The following is a 26047-nucleotide window of genomic DNA, read 5'->3' as shown; positions in this document are numbered from 1 at the left end:
TAAAATAATTAATGACTGTTGGATTAATGAAAACTCAATAGCCACAGAAAACCAATTTAGCAATAACCCTATTTTATTTTAGGGGATGTCTGAATTTTAGATATCGTTATCATTTCTCACAAAACAGTGGCGTGCATTTTCTGCCAAATTGTTGGGGGAGCAGCAAAGCAGAAGTGAGGATGAATTAACCTGAACCACTCTCCTGCTCATCTTTGCAACCAATAATCCAGCTGCCTTGGTGGAGGCATTGCTCAACTGGCTGCTCCCTTGACCAGAGAATGGTGCATGGCACTGACACCAAAAACAGGGGAGACAATTTGCTAAAATGATTGGGGCACAAAACTAATATAAAAAAATGGGAATACTGTCCATCAAGCCTGAAAAAGTTGATGTTAAGCTATTTCCTCCAAAGAGAAAATAGATAACTAAGAATATCAAACAAGTTTGAACAAAATTGCAAATATGTTTCTCAGCAGACCTGATCCTGTTGGCATTTCAAGGCTTTGACCTAATGAAACCAGACAGATAATTATCCCTCAGTTATGTTAGGAATGAAAAGTGGAGTTGCTGTAAAAAATTAGTTCAGAAAATGTAATTATTATAATTTGATGGATCCCTCGCCTCTGAAGGCTGTTTACTCGAGCCCCACACCAGAATTTGAGTACGTAATCCAGGTTCATAATCCAGTGACAAACTAAGGGAATCTGCATTGTCACAGGTGCCAGCCTTCAGATGAGATATTAAACCAATGCACCATCAGCCTGTTCCAGTGGTTCAAGTGGACAGTTAAGACTTCATAAGTTGTCCTGATGTTCTCCCTCAACCAACAGCACAAAAATAGATTAACTTGTCATTCATCTCACTGTTGTTCAGAGGTTCTTTCTGTGTTCAAAATGGCTGTCATTTTTGCATACATAACAGTCATTGAATATGAAGCACTTTGAGACATTTCTGCAGACATGATAAGGTGCTATTGAAGCACAAGTCTTTATTTTTTCTGATTTCTTTCAAACTCTTCATTTTATAAAATAATGCTAGGTAATAGCAATGAAAGATTGATTACTGATTATTTGGCTACATTGTACATGATGAAGAATGGAAGTTTACAGAAAAATAAATGACTGTGTAACATTTTGCCAAATAACTCACATGCCCTGAATTATGGCTTAAAGTTTCAAAATGCTCTATGCCCCATAAGCAGTTCTCCCAAGCTATGTATCTTATATTTGTAATAGATTTCAAATTTGTTTACATCCAATCCATCACCAAAACCACAACATTGCTCACCTCCGTCTACTTCCCATCCATTGTTCATTCACAATTTCACACACTCCATGATCAACTTCTCCATTGCTCTCATCACTGGCCTCCTGTGTTCTACTGCATTTAAACTATAACTCATCAAAACTACATTGCCCACATCTTAACCTACACCCTCTCTTCACCAGTTTCCATTGATGTCCCATGCCTGCCATCTTTGTAGTGTCTTTGATTGAGATTGCCAGTTTCATTGCCAATGAATGCTGGGTTGAGACTGTTCAAACTTATTTCACAAAGACCTCTCACAGCCTGCAGAAAGACTAAACTTTCATCTCATCAGTCTGTGCTGGTTTCAAATCCAGGTCCCACAAATGAAACAATAATGTGCTCACTCAATCTGGAACTTATACTTTTTTAAAGTTTTTTTTAACCAAACTTTGTGTTGCAAAAGCTGGTTCTTTAATACTATAGGGATTCAATCAATCAATTAATGGTGAATGGAACACTGGGGTTACAGACTTGCACAACCTACTGTGAAGGAAATTGAGAAGAAAATAAATATTTGGAGATGATGAGTGATGTTCAAGAATGTTGTGCAGCAGAAATTGGATTCTGTGCAGGTGCCTGTGACATTACTTCATGAGAGATGATTATCTGGGAGTAAACTATTGATGATAAACTCATGTGCATGATATAATTGAATATATTCATTACCAGGTATCAAGGCTAATTTGCAAAGTAGTTGCAGAACTTGTGTAACTCCAGTGGTTTGCAATGTTATGTATAATATGAACACCCAGTGAACTGCCAGTAAATCCCTCAATGCAATTTGCTATTTTATATAATACAGGTTATACCATATATTTGAGATTTTTAAAAGCTTATTAAAATTTCCCATTCATCTAAATCAAAACAAATTTCTTTACATTTTTAAGCAAGCTCTGTCTTCACGAGAAACAAACATATTTTGCCAAACACAATACAGTTTCACCAATCCCTTTGAAATACATAATTTCATTATTTTTGCATGAGATCATCCTGGCTAAATTAATGCATGGCTCTTCTTCCCAACCCCTCCCCACCAAAAAAAATCAAAAACAAATTGCCAAACACTTTTCATGACGACAGTATCCCTTTAAGACCATTAATGTAACTAGTTTTATGTTTTCATTTGTGTGTGTATCCATTTGGTCTAAATAAGTGCATTACAGATTGGATGACTATTTTTAAATGTACTCCTGCAAGAATTAAGGAGCTTTATCATTTATATACAAAATTACTTTACAATATTGTATTTCATGAAAATGACATCCCTATGAACTGTGCATTTGCATGTGGTAAGGTACAGATTATCTTTCTGTAAATCTTGCCACTTATATTCATGATTACACACATTGCTTTTCATTACTAATAACTTGTCAGTTGTGTAGGCTCCCTACCTTGCCAGACAGTCTTCAAGATAAAAACAGTAGTGTAGGTAGATATTACACAAAGGACTGATGATCAGGGCATGAATCTGGGTTGGGCCCCTTGTTGCTTTTGAGCTGGCATGTTTTTTTAAGTAACAAAATCCATATATTTTCCATATGGTATATAAAATATAATGTATTATCTTGTAGTATTTTTTTAAATGATGATAAATTGTGCATCCTTATAGTGTTGTTCTGTACTGACATCAGGCGTCCATTGCTCATGGACATGAGGTTACACGGCCATTATTCCTCATTATTAGCAACAGCCTCACTAAGCTAACTGACAGAACATGATCATTTTCACAATGAAAAGAAGATAAAAGAAGTATGTTTGTGTGTAACAGATGGTTAGAAGGTGAGTTAGTGATGTGTATGTGATCGCTTGTTGCTTTTGGGATTGGTGGCTTCCTTAATTCATATATGCTTGGATTCTCCCCCAAAAAATCCGGGCTCCATACAAGTCTGCCATTCATCCCGGGCTGTCAGTTTTGCCATATGTTGCATTTATCATTTTTATTCTCCTCTTCAGCTGTAGAACACTGTATATCTAATCCCCATTGCCTTTTCAATTAAGCTGGTACAGGACATTTTATGCAGTCAGCCACAATAGCGAGCCATTAAAATTCTTGTACCGTAACAGTTGTGTGCAATTCAGTGTTTTCCCCCCTAAATCCTATTAAATACAAATTGTTTTTATCGCCCCATGATCACTGTGACTTCAATCAGCCAATTAATTACACCAGGAGGGTGAGATAGAAAAGAGGTGGGAAGATCTGCAAAGAAAGATCAGGCTAAGACATTATCATATTGGGATCTCGGCTCGTCTTACTTAATCTCAAGTAGTCAATAGTCATACTTTGACCTTTCACACCCAAGGGGTTTTAAATTAACAAGCCTACAATACAGAGAAGGTAAAAGGTTGACTGGGGGCACGGGATGGGAGAGGGGGGGGAGTGGTGATCAATCCTGCCTGGCATACAATCGATAACGTGGCGGTGCCCACATCACCTCTAGGGTGTAGGGAGGCCTGCAGCCCATTAGAAGGTCGGCCGCCGAGCTGATAACGGTGGCAGCTACAGGCTCAGTTTCCCTCTCAGCCGAGCTCCCACTCTATCTGCTTGACCAGCCGTTTGATAAACGTTTAACTCTGTGGGCTGTCACCTGGCAGGATGTGATTCTGGGCCAAGTGTAATAGGCGACAAAAATAACAAAAACGAACTGTAGCCCCTTCCCCTCCCTTTCTTTACCATCTAAAACTTTCCCAACAAATAACGTAAAGTTGTCTGGTTTACCCGGTGATTGTGCTGACTTGTGAGACAAGCCCGTTAGTTAAGTTTCCTTTTGAAATCTCACGGTGCTGTGCTCGGTTGAACTCTCCCGCTGTTTGTTGCTCTCTGCCTTTCCCTCCTTTGGATCCATCACATGTTTGTTTTGACTCGGACCCTAGTTCTGCGGTGCGGAAGAGCCTTTGACCGCCCAGCCGCGGCCAGGAGCACCGCCTGGTGCACGGTATCAGCCCAGGTGTCTTAACACTGTTTACTGCATTGGCCGCTTGTCAAAGTCCAGTCCTTTCACCAGCCTAAATATATACTGACCCTGACTTTTCTCACGCTTGTGATGTTTGTTTAGCCTCCCAATGGGCAGTCCCACTATGTTAGTCCCCAGTACACTGGACCACCTACTGAGAAAGGACTTCGGACTTCGCCCGAAAATATGTTCGGAGTGTGCAGCAATACCAGCTTGACTGAATAATCCTTGATGCTCCATGAGGGTTTCAGAGTTGTCGGTGGGAAGTTCTGGAAGAGTAGCTGTTGCTCTGGTTCTGGGCCTGGTTGTTGCTCAGGATGTGGCTTTAGAATCATACAGCATCTGCCTACAGTTCTGTTCCTGATTATAACTATGGATGTAGCTGCAGTTATGACTCAGATTATGGCTATGGACCTGTTTGTGAATAAGGCTCAGACCGTGGCTGTGGCTCCGTTCTTGTTGCATTCTGTGGTGATGGTTGTGGTGCTGCTTCTGGCGATAGATCTGGCTGTAGTCATGGTTCAGACTGTGGCAATGTTCTGGCTATGGCTCAGATTGATTATGGCTCTAGTGCTTGTTGTAGTTCACGGTAATTGTAGCGTTGGTCCTGGTTATGATTCAGACTGCGATTATCATTGGCTGTGAATCTAAAAACCGTATCCGTGACTCCAGTTGTGGCTCTGACCGTGTGTCTAAAGGTTTGGATGTGGACGCGGTGCCGCTGTCCTTGGTGCTGAAATCCAAACACTCTCCCTCTCTCTCTCCAGCAGCACAACAACCGGTAAACTATCACATCACACGTTCTGCATGAAACTCCTGTCTTAACCAAAATATGACACCAGCCCAAAGGTCAACGTCCTCTGCAGTTGGCTCGCAATTTTTAATTTTTTTTAAAAAAAACTAGTAACATGATGGGCATAGTCTGCCAATAAAGTTAATTGTTAAAAAGGCACAGATATTTAGTACTTCTGAAATTTCCGTAATGAAATACGATGGCGGTGTATTTATTTTAATCTGCATTATTTCTTCTAGTGAGATCGTCTTCGCTAGCGTTACCAGAAAGCTTCGCACTTGTTCCAAAGCAATTTGTGCTGTGCGCTGCTAATGTTAAATTGACGCAGAGCGAAATGGTTATGAGCTTTTACTGAATCCGAAATGTTTCTACATTTGCACTGTTATCTTCACATTATCTTTTGCTTGGGGGAGGGGGGGTGTCCAGATTTGACCAGAACTCCTAAGATGCATTTGTAGACACGCTATCTGGATTCATGTAACAACTGTGAAGCTTTGTGCGGATTATCATTGCGACTGATGCTGTGAAGGTTACAGTCACAGATGGTATGTTTATACTTAACTGGTTTAATCGATTCTCAGGTAGCAGAAAATGTCATATAACAGCAATAGGGCAGTCTGAAAATGTAACGTCTGATCGCGAGTAAAGCCCGGTTTGCTGTTTCTCAATGCACTGATCTGCGTGGTTACTTCCTATGTGTAACTCGCCTCCCTCCCTCGCCAGAGCATATAAAAAGTGACAAAATATCTGTCTACACCGCCCCCCCCCCCCCAATTAACAAAAGAAAAATACATTTGAAATGTTGAGTATGACAACTTTGCGGTTGCTTTTAATAAATAAAGGACAATAAGGGATAGTGGTATATTTCAAATGTGATGGTTGGAGGGAATTCATGTCGTAGCGCGTTGCCATAGCGCTAAGCTAAATTGGAGATGCAGCCTGACTTTTAAACAGTGCTTGTTGAAATCGCCGTCTCTCTCTTGCCCAGTACCTGTTCGTACAGAAGTGAAGCAAGCTCGCATCAACTCTGCTGAGAGACTCGGGCTGTTTGCTTTCAAAATGCCAGAGGCAAAGAGAACCTTCACAAAATAAAGCACAGCTGGAATTTAACCTGACAAGGCGATTCCAACGGAATGGTTCTATGGTTCTGTTGCCTCGAATCTAATCATAAAATTTTGACAAGCATTGTGTGGATGTAGTGGGGATAGATTGGCGTGAAACAACATGGAATTAGGTACTCCCAACTTTCAATCCTGAAAGCGCTGTGAAAACGACTCTCACCTAAGGGACGGGCACCCGTGGTATTACTGTGGGCTATTTCGGCTCGAAAAGACCAGGATATGTCGGACGTTTAATGCCTTGTAGTTTTATCCTTTGAGCCTACTGTTGTCTGTTTGGATGTCGGATATCATACAAAAAAAAAAGCATTACAAGCGCCCAGTAGGTTTAGTAAAGCATCATAGTATAATTGTGGTGCCAGTGTCTAAAACACAATCCCTTCAACCCAAGGGGATTTAATAAACGTCATTTCTAAACCTCCATCAGCGGTTTACGTAAATGCTTTCAATGTTGGAGCTCTAGACTACGGCTTTGAGCTGACAAGTCGAGTTATTGTAAGTTTTGGCGATATGACTATTACAAGCAGCGTGGAGTGTTTGTACAATTCTTATTACAAAGGATTGCATCAATTTCCAGAGTGGGGGTGGTAACTGTTATCATATCTTAAATACAGCGGCAGTTCGAGCGCCGGTTAATACACATTTCTCACTTTCAACAACCATCTGTTGGCTGTGGATTGCTTATGCGATTTTCAAGATAGAGAGTATACGTACGAAAGTAGCTGTGGGTGTTTTGAGGGGCAGTAAACCCATACAATCATGTCACTCTGGGTTAACAGAACCGCAAAACTCTTAACAGCGTTGATAACAGCAATGTGTTCAGATCATCAACCTGTGACTACAGGGAAATAGATAATACTGTACAACTGCGAACCCAGCACATCAGATCAATAATAACCCTGTTGGCTTCGGTGATTATTATCAGGGTACCACTCAGTAAACATTTGCGCTTTTATTCATAAGACTTGTTGCGTCCGGAGCCACGCCATAGATTCTCAAAATCCAAAACGCCCCCGCCTCACCCCGGTATTTCCTTGCAAACACTAGCGCCCTTGTACTTTAGTGTATTATTTACATGAGCACACGCTGAGGTTTAATGGCAGAATTTTTTCTTCTCTCTCGGTTAATTGATCAAATCTGCCTTGGTAAAGAGTCTGGTTCCCAAATTATTTGCAAACAGAAAGCGCTAATTGATAGTAGTTGTCTTCGCACATCCATCTCATATATTTAATTGTGTCTTCAGCACTCATACAAAACTTCGCCTCTCCTCGTTCTTGTAATTAATGACAACTGTAAATATTCATGCTAAAAGAGTTTATTAAGACATCAAGCTGTTCATTTACGAAGTGCACTTTGAGCCTGCACGTACTATTTGTATCCATCTATAAATCTCATTTAATTGTAGGTATTTACTTTCTGTGCACAATGCAGTTACAAGCACGTTTTCAACACACCAACCAATTGGTAACCGTGCGCTCTGTTCTCTGAGATGGATGTGCTCCTGGAAATGATGGTGTCAATCTTAGCCTAGCCCGCTCCTCATAAATTACTGATTTAGAATTTTGTGCAAATGTTTTGGGAAAGACCGTTTGCAAGACATGATTTGACTTAATATTCGAACATAAAATGGACCAGAACATCTACGGATGATGAGACGCTCGGTATTTCTCTATCGAAGACTATCCATTAACTCTTTGCACAGTATATATTTATAGAGGGGCAATGTTAACTAAAAGACGCCGGTGTCCGGTCCCACACGTGGCAATGACAATTCAATATTTACCGATATTACTGGAAAATTAACTTTATGCGGAATCAGAATGTGCTCCTGGAAGTTTTTAGTTTTCGGGAAACATTTCTTTTAAAGGAGAACAGATGCGATCACATAGAGTGTTACAGATTACAAGGTTACCACTGTCAATACGGTCGGTCAGCTCATCCCTAGGTGAGAGCAGAAGCTGAGCCGAACGAGTCTTTAAAGGAATTGCTGCAAACAGGCTAGACCATTTTAATCCTGTAAATGTAATAGGACATTATTGGGGGCAACCGCGGAAACTGCACCCTGCCCAAAGCGATCGCGCACAAGTTCAACAATGTGCATTTGTAAATCAGATGTGAGGAATCAAGAATTGAAATAAAAACAAATCTTACCAAATCTTAAAACGTGCGTCATTCCTTGAGAATATCCCATCCACAAGAGGCACAGGAAAAGTCTAGTCGAACACTCAAAGACCAGATTGCTTAGAAGCGGAGAGATAATCTTCATGATTTTTGTATTTAGATCAATTCCAGGGGCGTATTTCCTCCCCCCACCCTTTTCTATATCAGGTTCCACGGTAGAATTAGATTGACGGTGAGCGGTCGGTGGCCCTCGGAAAGGATCACGACATGGTCACAGAGAGGAAGAGCGACTGGAGAGAGCATATGCTTCCCAAACCATTAGCAATCCCCGCATGTTCTTCATTCATTCACTGCGCAAAGGAGCACTCTTCCGCTGCAAGGAATGGTGGGACATCCATGTTTTCAGACTCTGAGATTCTTGAAGAAATCCATCCACAAGTCCATCTCGGCGCCGCTGAAGGGAGGGAGAGGGGGAGGAGGAGGAGGAGGAGGGGGGGGTAAAGGGGGGGGGGGGTTGTGAGGGAAGATCGGCAAAAAAAATAATATCCAGTGGTGAAAATCAATAGCGAGCACAATCAGACCGTCAGATCAATCAATTGGCAAAAAGATATCTGGAAAAAGCGAGCATCCTACTGCACTGCTGCACACACAGCCTCCTGACGTGGAGCTATAGCATTAAAAGAAAGACAAGAGAGAGAGAGGGAGGGAGGCAGAGGGCTGGCTCTACTACAGCTGCTGGCCACAAATCCTCATCGTTTGGGATCTATCATGCAAATAACCCGGCATCCCCCTCGGGGCCCCGATGGGTCTGTCGGTTTTATTAAAATCTTATTATGATCGGTGAGCAGATAGGTCTTCCCTCCTCCCCCATCGGTGAGCAGCCCCATCGTGCAACAAATAAACACCCACCTTATTAAATGTCCCGAATGTCTGTGTGTGAGGCCAGGACGGGTCAACAGTCACTCAGCAATGAAAGCGCGATAGTGCTGCTGCGATTATCGGCTTGGGAGTTTGTGGGGGTCGGGGCTGGGAAGTAATTTTATGGCCGGTTCTATAACGGAGTTCGAAACAGTTCGGCTATTAGTTTCGTTTCGTGATTCGTGCCAAATTCACGTCTGACTTGAAGTGGCCGCACCGCGTTTTCTAACAGTCACGAGCAGGTCAATGTAATGGTTTGGTTTTAATTAAACTATTCTGATGTAAGGTATTGTAGCAGAACGTTACAAATAGTTTCCCCGCGATCATCATACATTAAATTACGACAGAGCGATTACAAATGCGAGGGTTTTGCAGGTAGTACTAATTCAAGATATGTGGGGCGGGGGGTTGCTTAAGAAACTTGCATAAACTATTGCATTCTGATAGAAAGGCCAGTCAACGAGGACCGAAACACTCGTCGTTTCCCGATGTTATTAAGTCAAATATTTATAATGCACGACCCCCACATTGATGTAACCTCAGGGATATCCCATTCGTTCACAGCTGGCGTGACCTACGAGGGCTGAATGGTGAAAGACTGTATGACACGCGTTACCACTGCCTCTCTGAAAAGGTGGCATAAGACTTTTTTATTATTAAACCTTTGTATATTTGGCAACACATTGTACATCGTGTCTTTCTATTGCATTGCTGTCGATCTGGACGAGTCCTATCTATTGGAACGAGTCCCTTTCGTATTGAAGCATTGTAACCTATACAATGCTTTTAATCATTTTTAATGCAACGAACGGATGCACGGTTTGCTAAATTGGAACTAAGTTACCGACCTGGATATGGCATTGTTGAATCAACTGCAAAGGTCATGACATTAACTACCTTGCATTCTTAAATAACAGCAGAAAAAGAAAAAATACCCCAAATCTCCCTCACTCCAGTCTCCATTCTATCATTTTAAACTTGCCATTTTTAACACTTTATCGAAAATGTTGCAGTAATTGAAACACCAAATATCATAAACGACAGAAGTAGATTCCCATTTATAAGTGCACACTGGAAGATTACACAGGACACTGCTATTCCAGCGTCTGCAGCATGAGCGACTGAGAGCAACAGAGAGCTTTCGAGTTAAAGCAAGAATTGGAGCGACCCCATCTGGTCACATCGTCAACTGCAAGCTCTGGTCCCGGGGTAAGGTTCGAGAGAAAACACATCAAACACTCGTGTTTTGATCACAGTTACCCGTCCCTAACCCTTAACGAATATACAGAACACAACTTCATTCTGGAGATTCTTTACAAAAAAACGCTCAGCGTCGCTTAAAACGGTAATAAGAATTCTGCCAACACAGTAGTGATAGAAAAAATATCATTGCAAAAGACTTTCAGAATTGCAAGTCAAAATCATGCTGATGAATAAATGCAAATCATTTCACTGATCGTTTCTAGGATTTTCCTTTGCTCGGATTGTTACCGCTTGGATTTAAGGAGATCGAGCAAGAATCGAGTCAACCTGTAGCCCGTCTCATGAACAGTTGCCGTATTTATTGCAGCAATTTACCTGGAACCCGCTCACCAATCCAATCCGTCAGTGTTACAACATTGCACTCAGCTCTTGTGGAGAAAGTGGTCGTTTAACGCGCATTAAGTAGCACAAGCAAAGCTCCGGAACCTACCTATGGAAGTATGTTAATCTTTTAAATCAGCTCAGGCTCCGGCTCGCAAAATTTCTATAGAGCGAAAAAGGGTTCAGCAACTTGTTTATTCATTTGTGGGGAGTCTGTCTACTGCGCTGGGAAAGTCTGTGGTTTGATCGATCTCCGTCGGAGGTGATGAATTATTTGGTGGCGATGCTAATTTATAATGACGTGAGGGGGGGGGGGGTGGTGGGGCAGTGAGAGTATAAAAATAAACGCCTGTCAAATGCGCCCTCTCAGTGGCTCAGAACTGCACTAAAGCGTCATGTAAAGTACTAACGGAAGAGATCGGCGCTGGGGATTTTAGCTCAAAACCTCCGCGGGCATCTACCATGTTGCAATAGGCAAACTACGTTATCCTTCACCTGTCGGCGTTGGCCGTTCGCTTTATAGGACGATGTCCTTTTTGGTTTCATTCACAAACTGTTACGGATAAGTCTGCACTCGTTTCCTCCACCTGCAATCAACCGTGCACCGTTATAACCAAATGCTCCTCTAGTAGACTTCGTCCTCAGAACTAGATCTTTTCCATCAAATTAAACACCCATAGCCATGTGTACCTGAGAGCAGGTATACCATCTGTATGATGGTCAAACGCTCTGTTAATTCTAAAAGGGGGGGGGGAGGAAAGCCCGGTGAAATGGCAGTACACAACGGTCTTAAAAAGAAATTAGTACTCACGTTATGTAAGGAACCCTGCGATGCAGTCTCCCTGACAATGCAGGGGAGGTGGAGGGCTACAATAAAAAAGGTTGATGTTAAGGGACTGTGTGTTTTCCCAGTGACTAAACGAATCAGATATCGCAACCTTCTGAACGCAAGAGCTCATGGACTTCACTCTACTTAGGGATGAAAAGTACACGATGCGTTTCACGAAAGCGCTCGCATGCAGTGCAGCCACTTGCAGAATTCAGGAAGAATGTGTCCTTATATTCAGCTCGTCACCCGAGCCAAGGAGTCTTGGGTGACTTCCCAGCACGACTAAAGGGGCATGTTCTGTTGAACATTGCATTCAATGAGCTGGCCACCAACGAAAGAGACAGAGCATCCTTATGTAAAGTACACAAAGTGAAGGCTTCATGTACATTGTTAAACAGAGGGAGATGGCTTTCCGGAAAATAATTTTATTAGCCTGGCCTGCAGTCCAATAAACAAAACCAGATCTATCTTTTGGATCTATTTATGGGCTAATAGGAATACGTTTGAAGTACGGCCAATCATTTGGAAACTTGCAATCAATTTATCTAACCTCTCTTACATATATCCTCTTAAAATTGTTACACTAAAGCTCCAATATATTGCCGGCAAGATTAAATCTCAACGTAAATTCATATTTATTTTATTCGACAAAAGACATGAAATAAATACCTTGCTTCGTTAATGCGACGGACTATGAGAAAAGTAACGGCGAGTGCAATAGCAGTTTAAAATAGTGTTAAATGTACTTTTCTGGCGTTGTTACCTTGGATTTAAAAGCTCGATTGCTTTCTCTTTCTCTGTACTAGACTCCGGACACCCAGCCCTCAATATTCCAGTGCGAAGATCCGGAGTCGGTAAATTCTCTTTATTTTAATTCCAGCAAAAGTAAACGGAGGCTTTAGCGCCTCGGTACACGTGCGGGCTCGGGATCGCTGCCACTCTCCGCAGGGTCAACCCTCCCCTATCACAGCCTTTGTGTGTATGCGTGTGGGGGGAATCACAAGCCTACATATTCCCAACAAAGTACAGGGTTGATTAGTTCAGCCCAAACGCACGCTTCAAACGCCTAATTTTCAATCCTACAATAATATTAATAACGCTGGAAATTTCTTAACATACGGAACTGTATAATCCAATTGCTGCAACACCCACATTTATCATTGACGCAATGTCTTAATAGTACTTTTCAGAGCAACGGATGGCGGATTACTGTAACCAGAAGCAATGTAAAATGTATGCAGACTGATGCAAAAAAAACCCTGCAAATTCGCTTATTACGCTTTTTACACAATGCTATAGCGATACGAAACAGCTGCATCATTTACACACTCTGATCACACATTCAGATGATACCTGTTAATCTCTCTCTAGTGTTTAACCAATAGGTCTGCAGATTTGTCACGTTCGTCTAACAAAATACATGGGCTCTTCTTCATTAGGGTTGCCAACTCTCCAGGATTGTCCTGGAGTCTCCAGGAATTAAAGACTAATCGCCAGGACGCTGGTGCGAGCAAGCAACTCAGGAGAAAAATCATCGGGGCATTACAAATAATTATGTGTATTTCCAATTTCATTGAACACTTTTGTTTATTAGTTATAAAAACTATTGGACATGGGAGAAAAATAGTATTTGACTGGACAGGGTGGTTGGAGGCAGGAGGTCATGTGATGAGATCTCCAGGAATATGTCCAGCCAGAGTTGGCAACCCTACTGTTCATGTGTCAGTGTCATGGATGGGGAAAGGGTTAATTGGAGGGTTAATGATTCTGGGGTGAGAAGGGAGGGGACTTCAATCCGGAGATCAGTTATCTTTTGTGGTGGAGTGGGTTGAGGATTCGTAGTGGACACAAAGTCAGTTAACTATAATGAAGATTGTGCCCCCTTGATAAAACCGGCACGATAAATACTGCCTGAAGTTTTGTTTTCAGTACTGGAGATTGAGAAATGCCAGAGGGCTGAGGGGGATAGAAATGTACAGGATTCAGTAGCAGCACTAGAGGGTTGAGAAGCGTGTTCGTTGCTACCTAAAGGAAACAGCCGTACTCCTGGTTATGCCGAAGAGCATCAAACATTAATTTCAAGTTTGCACAGACTCCATTGCAGACACGAGCCTGTTCGCAACACGAAATGCAACTGTTAGGCGAGACCTCTCGGTGCTAATTAACAGTAAGTCAGATGGCAGTTTTGAAACTGGTTACCGCTGTATATTTCACAGCGTTTTAACAAGCAAGCACCCTCACACTAACCTAAGAAAAAGGGGGTCGTTGGGGAGCCCGATTTTCGATTAAAGTCAAACAAAGACGTTCGGTTCGACACTTTATGACAAACGAACCGTGCCCTTAACCCAAACATTGTGCTATGGTGAAGTCATGACATCGAATCACTCAAGTTATCTAATGGAAAGTACAATACTGTTGCCGGGATTTCATACCTGCCCGTTTATTTCACACAATGCCTTCCAAATTATGGTGTTTAATTCCCCTAATAGAGTTCGCACCTTAATTTCCACACGTGTTTCTATGCTGTGCCCGGTTAGATTCCAGAGATTGTCAAATGGTTAACAGACCCCACACACACACAAACACACACCCACACTTACACAGAGCGCTGCTTTGAGAAGCAATTCTGCAGTGAGGCATTTTGCTGACTCAGTTGCTCTATATTTCCATACATATATATATTTATCTGTGCAAAAAACAAGCAGAGTAAGTTCTGCTTGAAATCCCACTGAACAATTTTGCTGCTTACCTTTAACTGATCTTAGCCTAGATGCGCAGCTGTCAGTGGCGTTCAGCGCCGATGCTCCACTGGTGCCCGTGTGTGCTGGTGCTGTGGGAGAGTCGCGCCCCCTGGCGGGGGAACTCGCTGCAGCAGGCTGACCGCGTCCAAGATATCAACCGGATTGGAACCTGCTCGATCGTGCTCAGGAACTTAAAATAGACACAACGCAATCTATAATAAGCACTTGTATGGAGCAAAAAAAAACCCCCTGTAATGTTCTGCATCAGCGCGCTGTTTCACGCACAGAAACCCGAAGAGACTCGGAAACTCATAGAAGGGCGAGATATTTAAGAGGATGTTGGAAATCAGTGAACACGGTGCCTTCCACTGGCTCAAGTTTGATCAGTATTGATGCAACTGTGCAGAACTATCATCTGGCGAGCCATCAGGTCGATACATTTATTTATTGATCCATCTAGCGTCCAACTGTGTTGAGAGTTATCTATCCATTACTGTATATTCTCGGATTAGAATCTCAAAGGAGATGAATCGAAAGGTGAATATAAATTGTCATTGAAGGCAATTTTAGTCAAAGGATTACAAGGCCATGTGAATAGTTAGCGCCCGGATTATCGCAACCTCGGACTCGGCATGGCAGTTGTATTGATCATTTTGTTTTGTTACACCATTGGGTTATTTAAATTCTAGGTATGAGTGAAAGGTGTGCCCTATTGCCTGTCTGTATGTCAGACAGTCACATTTATTATACTAGCTTCAAGCTGTAATAATATCCAATATACAGTATCAACTACTTCACTCCAAAAGAGAATTAGTGGCTCCTGAGCAACATGAGAGCAAAAGAACAACTACAGTTCCCGCAAGGCTTCATATTGTAGGATTTTTTTTAAATACAGATAACATGCGTTTGAACACATTACTATTAAGAAAGAATTAAACCATCAAAACGACATCCTCAACCATGACATCTGCACAACCACTGCAGCTTCAGACAAAGTGTAATGGGAAATTGCTGACAACGCCTAGGGATATACTGTTGGCGGTGTCACCGATTGCTTAAAACAATGGGTTAATACCTGCACTAAAATAGCAGACGGAGGAATAACACGTGTTAGGCATTCGTCCAATAATATCACCAAAATCATTTCCAAGGCTAATGTTTTTGGGACAGCGTTATTATAAGCTGCAGTTGATTGTAACATAAATTGTGTAATTTATGATTAGTGAATAAATAACAGTACAGGAACCATTGATGGTTTACCCCCACCATCCATCACCATCACTGCTCTATCACTTCCAGTAGGATACATCTCTGGACATCCCTTCTTTCCAGCCCCATCACCAATACCATCATAAATTACTGGTTATATTCTCTCATTATAATTCACTGGCCATTTCCCCAACCCACTTTTTTTCATTTTTTGACAGTTTTTTCCCCCTTCCCTCCTCCCCTGAAGCTGTTGACTGGTTTCTGGAATACAGTTCTATTAGCACCAGACATTCTCTGATGCCTTGCCAAAGTGACCATTCTTCATATCCGAGCACTACTAGTCAGCATTGGCAGCCAGTTTGGCTACTGGGATGGGCACTGGGGGGAGGGGGGGTCACATCACATGAAAGGCTGAGCTTGTCCTCTCCCTTTATATTTACACCTATATTTCAAGCAAGAGCCTCACCAAAATCCTTCACCCTAGCCCAAGGACATTGAGGTTAACGGCAGCACCCCAACTGCCAGCCTGGCTAAGATCATCGAACTCAGCACAAAGTGAAGGGCAAATCTGGGCTGTATGGCCTAGGTACTTGTTGGTTAAATGTTCTAAGGTAATAGAGTAACATTTTTTTAATGTGTTTAATAACAATCAGACACTAAGGATAATGCCAAGTGCAGAACCACTAAATTTAACTCCAGGTGAAAATGTGTATCAGTTCCAAGCATAGGATTCACAGATCAAACAAATCTAATCCAATTCCACTTTTGATCATCCTTAATCCAAGCACACCACATACATCTTTCACACTGTAGCAACTTCTTGCAGAAGATATTTTGTATTGTACAATAGAGTTTTGTGTATAATTAAATGGGCCATTGGGAGAGTTTTACAAACCAGCAAAAGATGACCAAAAAATTAACGCAAAGGGAGAAAATAGAATGATGTAAACTAGCAAGAAATATAAAAATGGATTGTAAGAGCTTCTACAAGTATGTAAAAAAAAAAGAGAGTAGCAAAATGTTGGTCCCTTAGAGGCAGAGACAGGAGAAATTATAATGGGGAATAAGGAAATGGCAGAGACGTTAAACAAATATTTTGTATCTGTCTTCACAATAGAAAACACAAAAAGCATACCAGAAATAGTGGGGAACCAAGGGGCTAATGAGAGTGAGGAACTTAAAGTAATTAATATTAGTAGAGAAAAAGTACTGGAGAAATTAATGGGACTAAAAGCCAATAAATCTCCTGGACCTGATGGCCTACATCCCAGGGTTCTAAAAGAGGTGGCTGCAGAGATAGTGGATGAATTGGTTGTGATCTTGCAAAATTCCCTAGATTCTAGAGTGATCCCAGCAGATTGCAAGGTAGCAAATGTAACCCCGCTATTCAAGAAAGGAGGGAGAGAGATAACAGGGAACTACAAGCCAGTTATCCTGACATCAGTCATCAGGAAAATGCTGGAATCCATTATAAAGGAAATGGTAACAGAGCACTTAGAAAATCATAATATGATTAGGCAGAGTCAACATGGTTTTATGAAAGGGAAATCATGTTCGGCAAATTTATTAAGAGTTTTTTGAGGATGTAACGAGCAGGATAGACAAAGGGGAACCAATGAATGCAGTATATTTGGATTTTCAAAAGACATTTGATAAGGTGCCACACAAGAGGTTGTTACGCAAGATAAGGGCTCATGGGGTTTGGGGTAATATATTAGCATGGATAGAGAATTGGTTAATGGACAGGAAACAGAGAGTAGGGATAAACGGGTCATTTTCAGGTTGACAGGCTGTAACTAGTGAGGTGCCACAAAGATCATTTCTTGGGCCTCAGCTATTTACAATCTATATTAATGACTTAGATGAAGGGACCGAGTGTAATGTATCTAAGTTTGCTGACAATACATAGCTAGGTGGGAAAGTAAGCTGTGAGGAGAACACAAAGGGCCCGATTTTACCAGGGGTGCGGGTTCTCGGCGGGTGGGCCAGCGGGCGCGTTTTCAACGCGCCCGGTGAAATTAGTGGATTGCCCGCGCGATCGTAGCAGGCAACACACTAATAGGAATCAATTACCTGCTCCTCCGGGTTCCGCGCTGCTGATCTGCGCGTCGGGCGGGCTGCGCATGCGCAGTAAGATCTGTCAGCTGGAGGCGCTCTATTTAAAGGGGCAGTCCTCCACTGACAGATGCTGCCACAAACAGCAAAAATTACAGCATGGAGCAGCCCAGGGGGAAGGCTGCTCCCAGGTTAATGATGCCTCACCCCATGTATCATTAGAAGGGGTGAGGAGGAGGGGGAGGACAGAGATCTTCCACCCGGCGGACAGGAGAAAGCGGCCTGCCTCTGCCACCAAGAAGGCCTGGCTCGAGGTGGCACCAGCACCACCAACATATCGCCCACCTGCATACAGTGCAGGAGGCGCTCCAATGACCTCAGTAGGTCAGCCACAGTGAGAACACGTAGTCTTTCCCCTACACTCCGTCTGCCACAACACTGCCCCCACCCCACATCTCCTTCGGCACTGCCAACACTACTCTGTCACATCACCCCTCATACCCACTCAAACCTCATCCTCATCTTACCTGCACCTACTCACTTCGCGAGTACTCACCCCGCCACTACCTCGCAACCCAATCCTCATACAATCTCAAGGCTCTATCCCATACTCACCCTCTCGTGCATTTCTCTCACGGCCAGCCTCACTCAACCTGCCACCACCTGTGCTGCAGCCACAGGGCATGCATCACATATGTGCAGTCGGCAGCGTAAGGCAAACGTGTCGTGAGCATGAAGGGGATGCACAAGGGTGTTTGAGGGTTTGTCATGGTTCTTACTTCTATTGAATTAAAGAACAACTCACATCACACATTATATTGGCACCACTACTGCCATGTCTTCACGAATCCTGTCCGGTTTGTGCAATAATGCCTGCTCCTGGGTATCCCTATGAGGACCCACCACTGATGCCACCCAGTGTGTCACTGCAGAGTGGGTGTAGGTGTATTTTCAGGGCTCTTCTGCGCAGACGACTGAGAGACATCGGGGATGTCCCCGGTTGCAGCCTGGAAGGCTGTGGAGCAGAAGTTCGGGAGGGCAGTGGTGACTTTGACAGCGACAGGTAGGAAGATGGTGCATGGGCCAGTCAGGAGCAGCTCGGCATGAAAGAGGCTGCAGATGTCCACGGCTACATGTCGACTGACTCTGAGCCTCCGTGTGCACTGCTGCTCAGAGAGGTCCAGGAGGCTGAGCCTCAGTCTGTGGAACATGTGGCGAGGGTAGTGCCCTCTGCGACGCATCTCTCTCTGCGGTAGCCCTCCCTCCTGCTGTACAGGTGGATGTGTCACAGCACTCTGTTGTGGAGCTCCACGTGTCAGAGGTGGACGGCGTGGATGGCGAGGCTGGTGAGGCTGGTGATGCTGTTCGCCCTCCGAGGAGGTCATGACTGCAGCTATGGTGGCCCCCATCCGCAAGATGTACATCTGAGGGGGTCCGCAAGGTAGGTACATGTCTCCGGACCCCGGGGTAAGTGTGCAGGTTGGTGACTTCGACCATCAGGAGGAGGGTGGTGGAGGCCAAACTTTGTCCCAAGTGACAGAGCGGCCTCCTGCAATGGCTGAGGGTTTCCCCACCCCCCCACCTGTCAAATGGACCTTTGCAGCTGCCACAGGCTGACAGCTGCAACACGTCCATTTCAACTGGGAGTGTTTCCCCCAGTGTGTGAAACAATCCCATGTTTATCCAAAATCACACACAGTCCCTTAATCAGGTCAGTTAATGACCTGAACAAGCAAAGTAAATACTCTCAAGTGGCATCCCGCTGGCTTTAATTGCCTGCGGGATTCCCACCAGCGGGGGCTGCGCGCGCACGCCGGCGCCTCATCGGGGAACCCGGAAGTGGGCGGGATCGAGGCGCGATCTGGTCCCGCACCTGGATTTCGGGATTTTCGGGGCCCCCGCACCGAGAACGCACCCGGTAGCGGGTGCTAAAATCGGGCCCAAAGAGTCTGCAAAGGGATATAGACAGGTTAGGTGAGTCGGCAAGAAGGTGGCAGATGGAGTATAATGTGGGTAAATGTGAGGTTATTCACTTTGGTAGGAAGAATAGCAAAATAGAATATTTTTTAAATGGTGAGAAACTATTAAATGTTGAGATCTGGGTGTCCTCATACAAGAAACACAAAAAGTTAGCATGCAGGTACAGTAAGCAATTAGGAAGGCAAATGGCATGTTGGCCTTTATTGCAAAAGGTTTGGAGTACAAGAGTAAGGAAGTTTTACTAGAATTGTACAGAGCTTTGGTGAGACATCACCTGGAATACTGTGTACAGTTTTGGTCTCCTTATCTAAGGAAGGATATACTTGCCTTAGAGGCAGTGTAATGAAGGTTCACTAGATTGATTCCTGGGATGAGAGGGTTGTCCTATGAGGAGAGATTGAGTTGAATGAGCCTATACTCTCTGGAGTTTAGAAGAATGAGAGGTGATCTCATTGAAACATACAAGATTTTGAGAGGGCTTGACAGGGTTGGTGCTGAGAGGTTATTTCCCCTGACTGGAGAGTCTAGAACTAGGGGGCATAATCTCAGGATAACGGGTCAGCCATTTAAGACTGAGATGAGGAGGAATTTCTTCACTCAGAGGGTTGTCAATCTTTGGAATTCTCTACCCCAGAGGGCTGTGGATGCTGAGTCGTTGAATATGTTCAAGGCCGAAATAGAAAGATTTTTGGACTCAAGGGAATCAAGGATATGGGGATCGGGCAGGAAAGTGGAGTTGAGGTCAAAGATCAGCCGTGATCTTATTGAATGGTGGAGCAGGCTCGAGGGGCCATATGGCCTACTCCTGCTCCTATTTCTTAGGTTCTTATATTACAAATTGGGCATTTCTTTTTAGAAACAGTCAACTAGAAGTTCCAATCCAAGTGTAAGTGTTATCTAAGCAGAACATTTCTTGGCAAGCTGGTCATGCATTTATCAGAATTAAGCTCAATTGATTTTTTTATGTACATTTTTCACAGTAAATCTGAAAAAAAGGCTTACCAATAAACAAAATAAAAACTACTTCATGTTACATTGAATATATTACTTACTAAAAGTCTAAAGACTTATTAAATGTGCCCTGCAGCCCAGAAGAAGGAAAGTAGCCAAATCATACTACCAATTCTAACTGTAACAGTTTAAGAGATAACACTCTTCTCTGGATTGAGGTTAATTGAAAACATGAAAGGGAATGTTTTGCTTTGTGTGTTAATTTTAACAAAAAATTAGACATGCATAAACACAGGAGCAAGACCAAATGAAATTAGTAATGAACTTTTCTCCCATTAGTACTGTTACTCTGAGTCTTACTCCCATTCTAAAATGAATGAGAAAATAAATTCCTTGTTAAGGACTGTTAAGCCTGGTTAAAGGCTAATCATGAGAAATCCAGGCGTATTATTCAGTGGAGGGGGAAATGGTAAGAGGACATGAAAGAAAAGTGGGCCCCAAACTCACACCAAGAACCCCGTTTGAAGTCTCAATCAACTTATCTGGCATGAATATTAACTATTACAAGTGTGGAATCTCATTCCTTCAGGTTTTAATTGTTGTTGGGGATTTTAAAAATGTCTCTTTCAGTATCTGATTTGACATTGAATTCACCCACTCTAATTTACACTTCCTTCTCAGTCCTTTTGCTGGTTATTGTTCAATCCTTCAATCTGATTGATTTAAGGAGATACCCTGTTGCTTGCCCTGTTCACTCAGGTCCCAGATTCCCTGTTTCCTTCGCTGCAACATTATCAGCTCGCACTTTCAGCAACTCAGTGGGCAAAACTGTTTTGAGCTGAAGGGTGCAGGGGAAAGTCTAAATAATGGCAGCTGCCATTAGATGCCCTGCTACAGCAAAATCTGGCCCAATGTGGCTTAAGTTCAGTGGAGAAGCAGTTTCACCTGGTCTACAAGACCTGCAGAAATGGTAAACTAATGTGCACTGCACTACCAGTGGCAGTGAAGGTCACCACTGTCACAACTTTAATGCCACGGGATCCTTTCAGACACCAATAGGGCACATTGCAGAAGTCAGCCATTTTGCCATCCACTGCTCTATTCACCTACTTCCATACACTTCAGCAGCAATCAGCAGCAGCAATGGAGGCAGCTATTTTGCAATTTACCCAATTGATAGCATCCTAATGTACATAATATCATTGACTTTGTCTTTTGTCCACCTACTAACAGTTCTATGGTATGCCTAAATTAGAAGAGCTATTATTGCATTGATATGCAACCCCTGTCATAAAATAATGTTTGCTTCCTGTGGACTGCATATTATGCTTTCATCCTGAGGCAATGAAATGTCACATAGCTCCTACAAGAAGAAGGATGGATGAAGGGCTGGTTCCTTGGAGATATGGGCTATGCAGTGCATCCATGGCTAATGATGCCTTTAAACAACACCCATACCCCAGCAGAGAACACATAAAATGAGGCACATGTCCAAACTAGAGCTTTCATTGAGCAGACATTTGGATGCTAAAGCAGTGCTTTAGATGCTTGAATCAATGAGGGAGGGACACCTTACAATATGGCCCAGAGAAAGTCAGCAAAACTATAATCATGTACTGAATGTGCATAATATTGCATTGGTTACAGGATGTTAGCTGTAGCTTAGTGACAGCATTCTCACCTCTAAGTCACGAAGGTCATGGGTTCAAGTCCCACGTCAAAGATTTGAGCATATAATCTAAGCTGACATTCCAGTGCAGTGGTGCAGGAATGCTGCACTGTTGGAGATCCTATCTTAAGGATGAGACGTTAACTAAGGCCTCATCTGCCCTCTAAGGTGAATGTAAAAGATCCTATGGCACAATTCAAAGAAGAGCAGGGGAGTTCTCCCGGGTGTCCTGGCCAATGTTTGTTCCTCAACCAACATCACTAAAACAGATTATCTGGCCATTATCACATTTCTGTTTGTGGGACCTTGCTGTGTGCAAATTGGCTGCCATGTTCCCTACAGTGACTGCACATCAAAAAGTATTGCATTGGCTGTGAAGCACTTTGGGATGTCCTGAGGCCGTGAAAGATGCTAAATAAATGTAAATTCTTCCTTTCTTTTCTAGAAGCCGATCAGAAACAACATGATGCTAAATTGATACCAATCTGTGAGGAGGATACCAGGATAGTAAAGAACCAAACTAATCCCAACATGAAGATTCAGAGGAGTAAGTTACAACCAGGTTGGGAAAAATGAAACACCGAGAGAATAAGCTACTGGTATTCAAGGCACAAAGGATCAAGTTATAACCAAATCAGCGACGGGTTGTGATCACAATCTGAATTCAGGCTGGAGCCAGAAGACAGAAGGCATCATTTGGAACTATTGTATAGAGAATTAAAGGCATGAAGGGTTGGAAATGATCAGGGCAGAAATGAGAACTTTCAAGGCAGGGAGACCAATCCAGGCAGGTCAAGGAGGACTGGAGGCAGAACTTTTAAAGCTAAGAAATGGATAACTGACTTCAGTGGAATTATTTAGAACAAACCCTTCTTTACCAGATATCAATGAAACAATACTTACTGTTGCCAAAGGTTTCTTTAAAATGAATGTGTTTACATTTAGGAATTTTATTCAGAACCTCCTCCAAACGGGAATAATCATACAGTCCTTCCAGAACTTGCCGCTGTTTATATAAATATTTTGGTCATTTTTAAGTTCTAAGGATAAATGTAAATAAAAGAAATAAAGCTAATGTAACCATTTATAACACATTACAAAATATAAAGATTGGCTCCAAGTCATTCTTGCCATATTTCTTCCCTACTGCCTTCAGTTATATCTGTGTTCAGCTCTCTTACTGTATTTGCTGACTATAGATGCAAGAGATCGGCTAGTGGATAGTATAAATAATTTTTTTCCAGAGTTACCTTGGAAGAAAATAAAGAGTTTGCGCTTTACCTTGTTTTTGCTGCTTTATACAAAATTAATTCTGGTCACTGCTGCTAACAATGATTTCCTTGAGGGTTTCCATATGCTAGAAATCTTCATCAATATATAGGAGTGCAGGCATGGAATTGACTTACAAACAGCAAGTCCCGTGATGCTATGTAAATGGCCAGTCCTGCTGGCAATCATTTTTTTAAATCTGCATGTTGTCGGCACAAATGTATGTTGGAAGTTCTAACCTACAACTTTACGGAGTCTCATCAACTGAGATCGATAGTTCTGGGAACCACCATGAATTCAAGACTCAGCTTTCTCAAGCAAGCACAGGCCTCTGACAAAAAATATTGTCACGAGCATTTCAAACACAGAAAGTGTTATTGTACGGGTAAGTTTAATCATTTTCTTGTAATTTTAGTATTTTTTCCAATCTTTGTTATGTTACAAACCTTATTTCTTCAGCTTAAAGAAGTAATCAATCCTGCTTGCTACATACTGATTGATACATTCCCTACAGTAGTTATAATTTGTGTGGTTTTTTGAATATGAAATTTGAGGCAATTTCGGCTGTAAATGTGGTATCAGAAATGTACAGTTTTGATAGTGTGATGCCAATGATCTTGCCTTACCTTGGTGCTTATTTTCATTTCAACATTTTTCCAGATTTCCTTCCAGCTCCTCTTAGTAGTGAAGAGTTAGTTTCCTTGCTCTGTGGGATATTGCTGAGCTCTTCCTCTTCTTATGGGCTACCCTTCCTGAGCAAAAAAATCCTTCCATTTCTGCATTATCCAATCCACAAGAACCCACCATCGCACAGACAGTGAAACAAGTTTTTCATATTTGATGTTGGACCATTACCGAAAAGATTTGCAAACTACACATCATTTATACAAGTTAAATGGCTCTCTAATTGCTTCAGCAGTGTAAAAGGAGCATTATTACTAATGATGTCATGGATAGATGCATCTGAGAGGTAGTTTGGTGAGGACAAGGTCAAATAAGTTATTCCCTCGTTATGGTTCTCTCACCATCTACCTAAAACCCAGTCTGGCAGTTACGTCATTTAGGACTTGGTGAGGACTCCCAGGGCCACATCCTACCTGACTGTATACCACTGTGCCCCAGTGGGTCAGGATTAACCCAGGGATGGTAATCGCCAATGAGATGTTGGCTGATAGATTTGATTATGTGAGTATGGCTATGTCAAGCTGTCTGGCTGTTGCTTGGCTAACCTGTGGGGCAACTCTCCCAACTTTGGCAACAATCTTCAGATGCTAGTGAGAAGGACCTTGCAGGGTAGACTGAGCTAAGTGTGCTTTTGTCATGATACAATGCCTGGGTTGCAGCCAAGTGGTCCATTTGGTTTTATTCTTGTTATTCTTTGCAGTGGTTTGTTACAACTGAGTGGCTTGCTAGGCCACTTCAGAGGTTAGTTAAGAGTCAACCATGTTGGTGTGGGAATAAAATCACATATAGGCCAGACTGGGCAAGGATGGCAGGTTTCCTTCTCTGAAGGGCATTGATGAGCTAGTTGGGATTTTCCAACAATCTGACTGACAACTTCATAGTCACATTTATTGATATCAGCTTTTTATTTCCAGATTTGTTTTAAACTGAATTCCAATTCTCAAACTGCAATGATGGGGATTTGAACTCACATTCTCCAGATTATTGGTCCAAGTCTTTGGATTATATCCAATAATATAATCACTAACTACTGTGCCCTAGGTACATTCATCATTCATACCTTATCCAACCTGTGGAGCATCAGCTGGGAGCTATTAACCACCCAATGTAACGTCTTTAAAATCCAATTGTGCTATAAATTATAAAATGTTAACAATTATGGAATCATAGAATCTTACTGCACAGAAGGAGACCATTCGGCCAGTGGAGTCTGTGGGGGCTCTTTGAAAGAACTATCCAATTTAGTCCCACACCCCAGCTTTTTCCCCATAACCCTGCAAATCATTCCTCTTCAAGTAAATATCCAATTACCTTTTGAAAGTTTCTATGGAATCTGCTTCCATCACCCTTTCAGGTAGTGTGCTCCAGATCTTAACAACCCTCTGTGTGAAAAAAATTCTCCTCATTTCCCCTCTAGTTCTTTTGCCAATTATTTAAATCTATGGCCTCTGGTTACCGACCCACTTGCCAGAGGAAATAGTTTCTCCCTACTTGATCTATCAAAACTCCTCATAATTTTGATTACCTCTATTAGGTCTCCCTTTAACCTTCTCTGCTTTAAGGAAAACAATCCCAGTTTCTGCAATCTCTTCACATAACTGAAGTCCCTCATCCCTGGTATAACCCTGGTAAACCTCCTCTGCAGCCTCTCCAAGGCCTTGACATTCTCTCTAAAATGTGGTGCCCAGAATTGTACACAATATTCCAGCTGAGGCCTAACCAGTAATTTGTAAAGGTTTAGCCCCTATTTACAAAGCCAAGTATCCCATACGCTTTCTTAACCACCTTATCAACTTGCCCTGCCACCTTCATAGATTTGTGAATATGCACCTCCAGGACCCTCTGCTCTTGCACCCCTCTCTTAATA

General features: G+C 42.6%; 1 protein-coding gene across 2 annotated transcripts in view; it reads right to left on the bottom strand.

Moving 5' to 3' along the window:
- The window catches only part of LOC137321491 (glutamate receptor ionotropic, kainate 2), a 394735-nt gene extending 386299 nt beyond the window's left edge, over positions 1-8436 (bottom strand). For both annotated transcript variants that reach the window (XM_067983881.1, XM_067983882.1), the window contains exon 1: positions 8322-8436. In XM_067983881.1, coding sequence (XP_067839982.1) covers positions 8322-8436 — 115 coding nt within the window. The remainder of the gene's footprint in view (positions 1-8321) is intronic.
- Between the last annotated feature and the right edge of the window lie 17611 nt (positions 8437-26047).

The sequence above is a fragment of the Heptranchias perlo genome, chromosome 5 (assembly GCF_035084215.1).
Source record: "Heptranchias perlo isolate sHepPer1 chromosome 5, sHepPer1.hap1, whole genome shotgun sequence".
Lineage (NCBI taxonomy): Eukaryota > Metazoa > Chordata > Chondrichthyes > Hexanchiformes > Hexanchidae > Heptranchias > Heptranchias perlo.
This window is presented reverse-complemented; position numbering and strand designations above follow the sequence as displayed.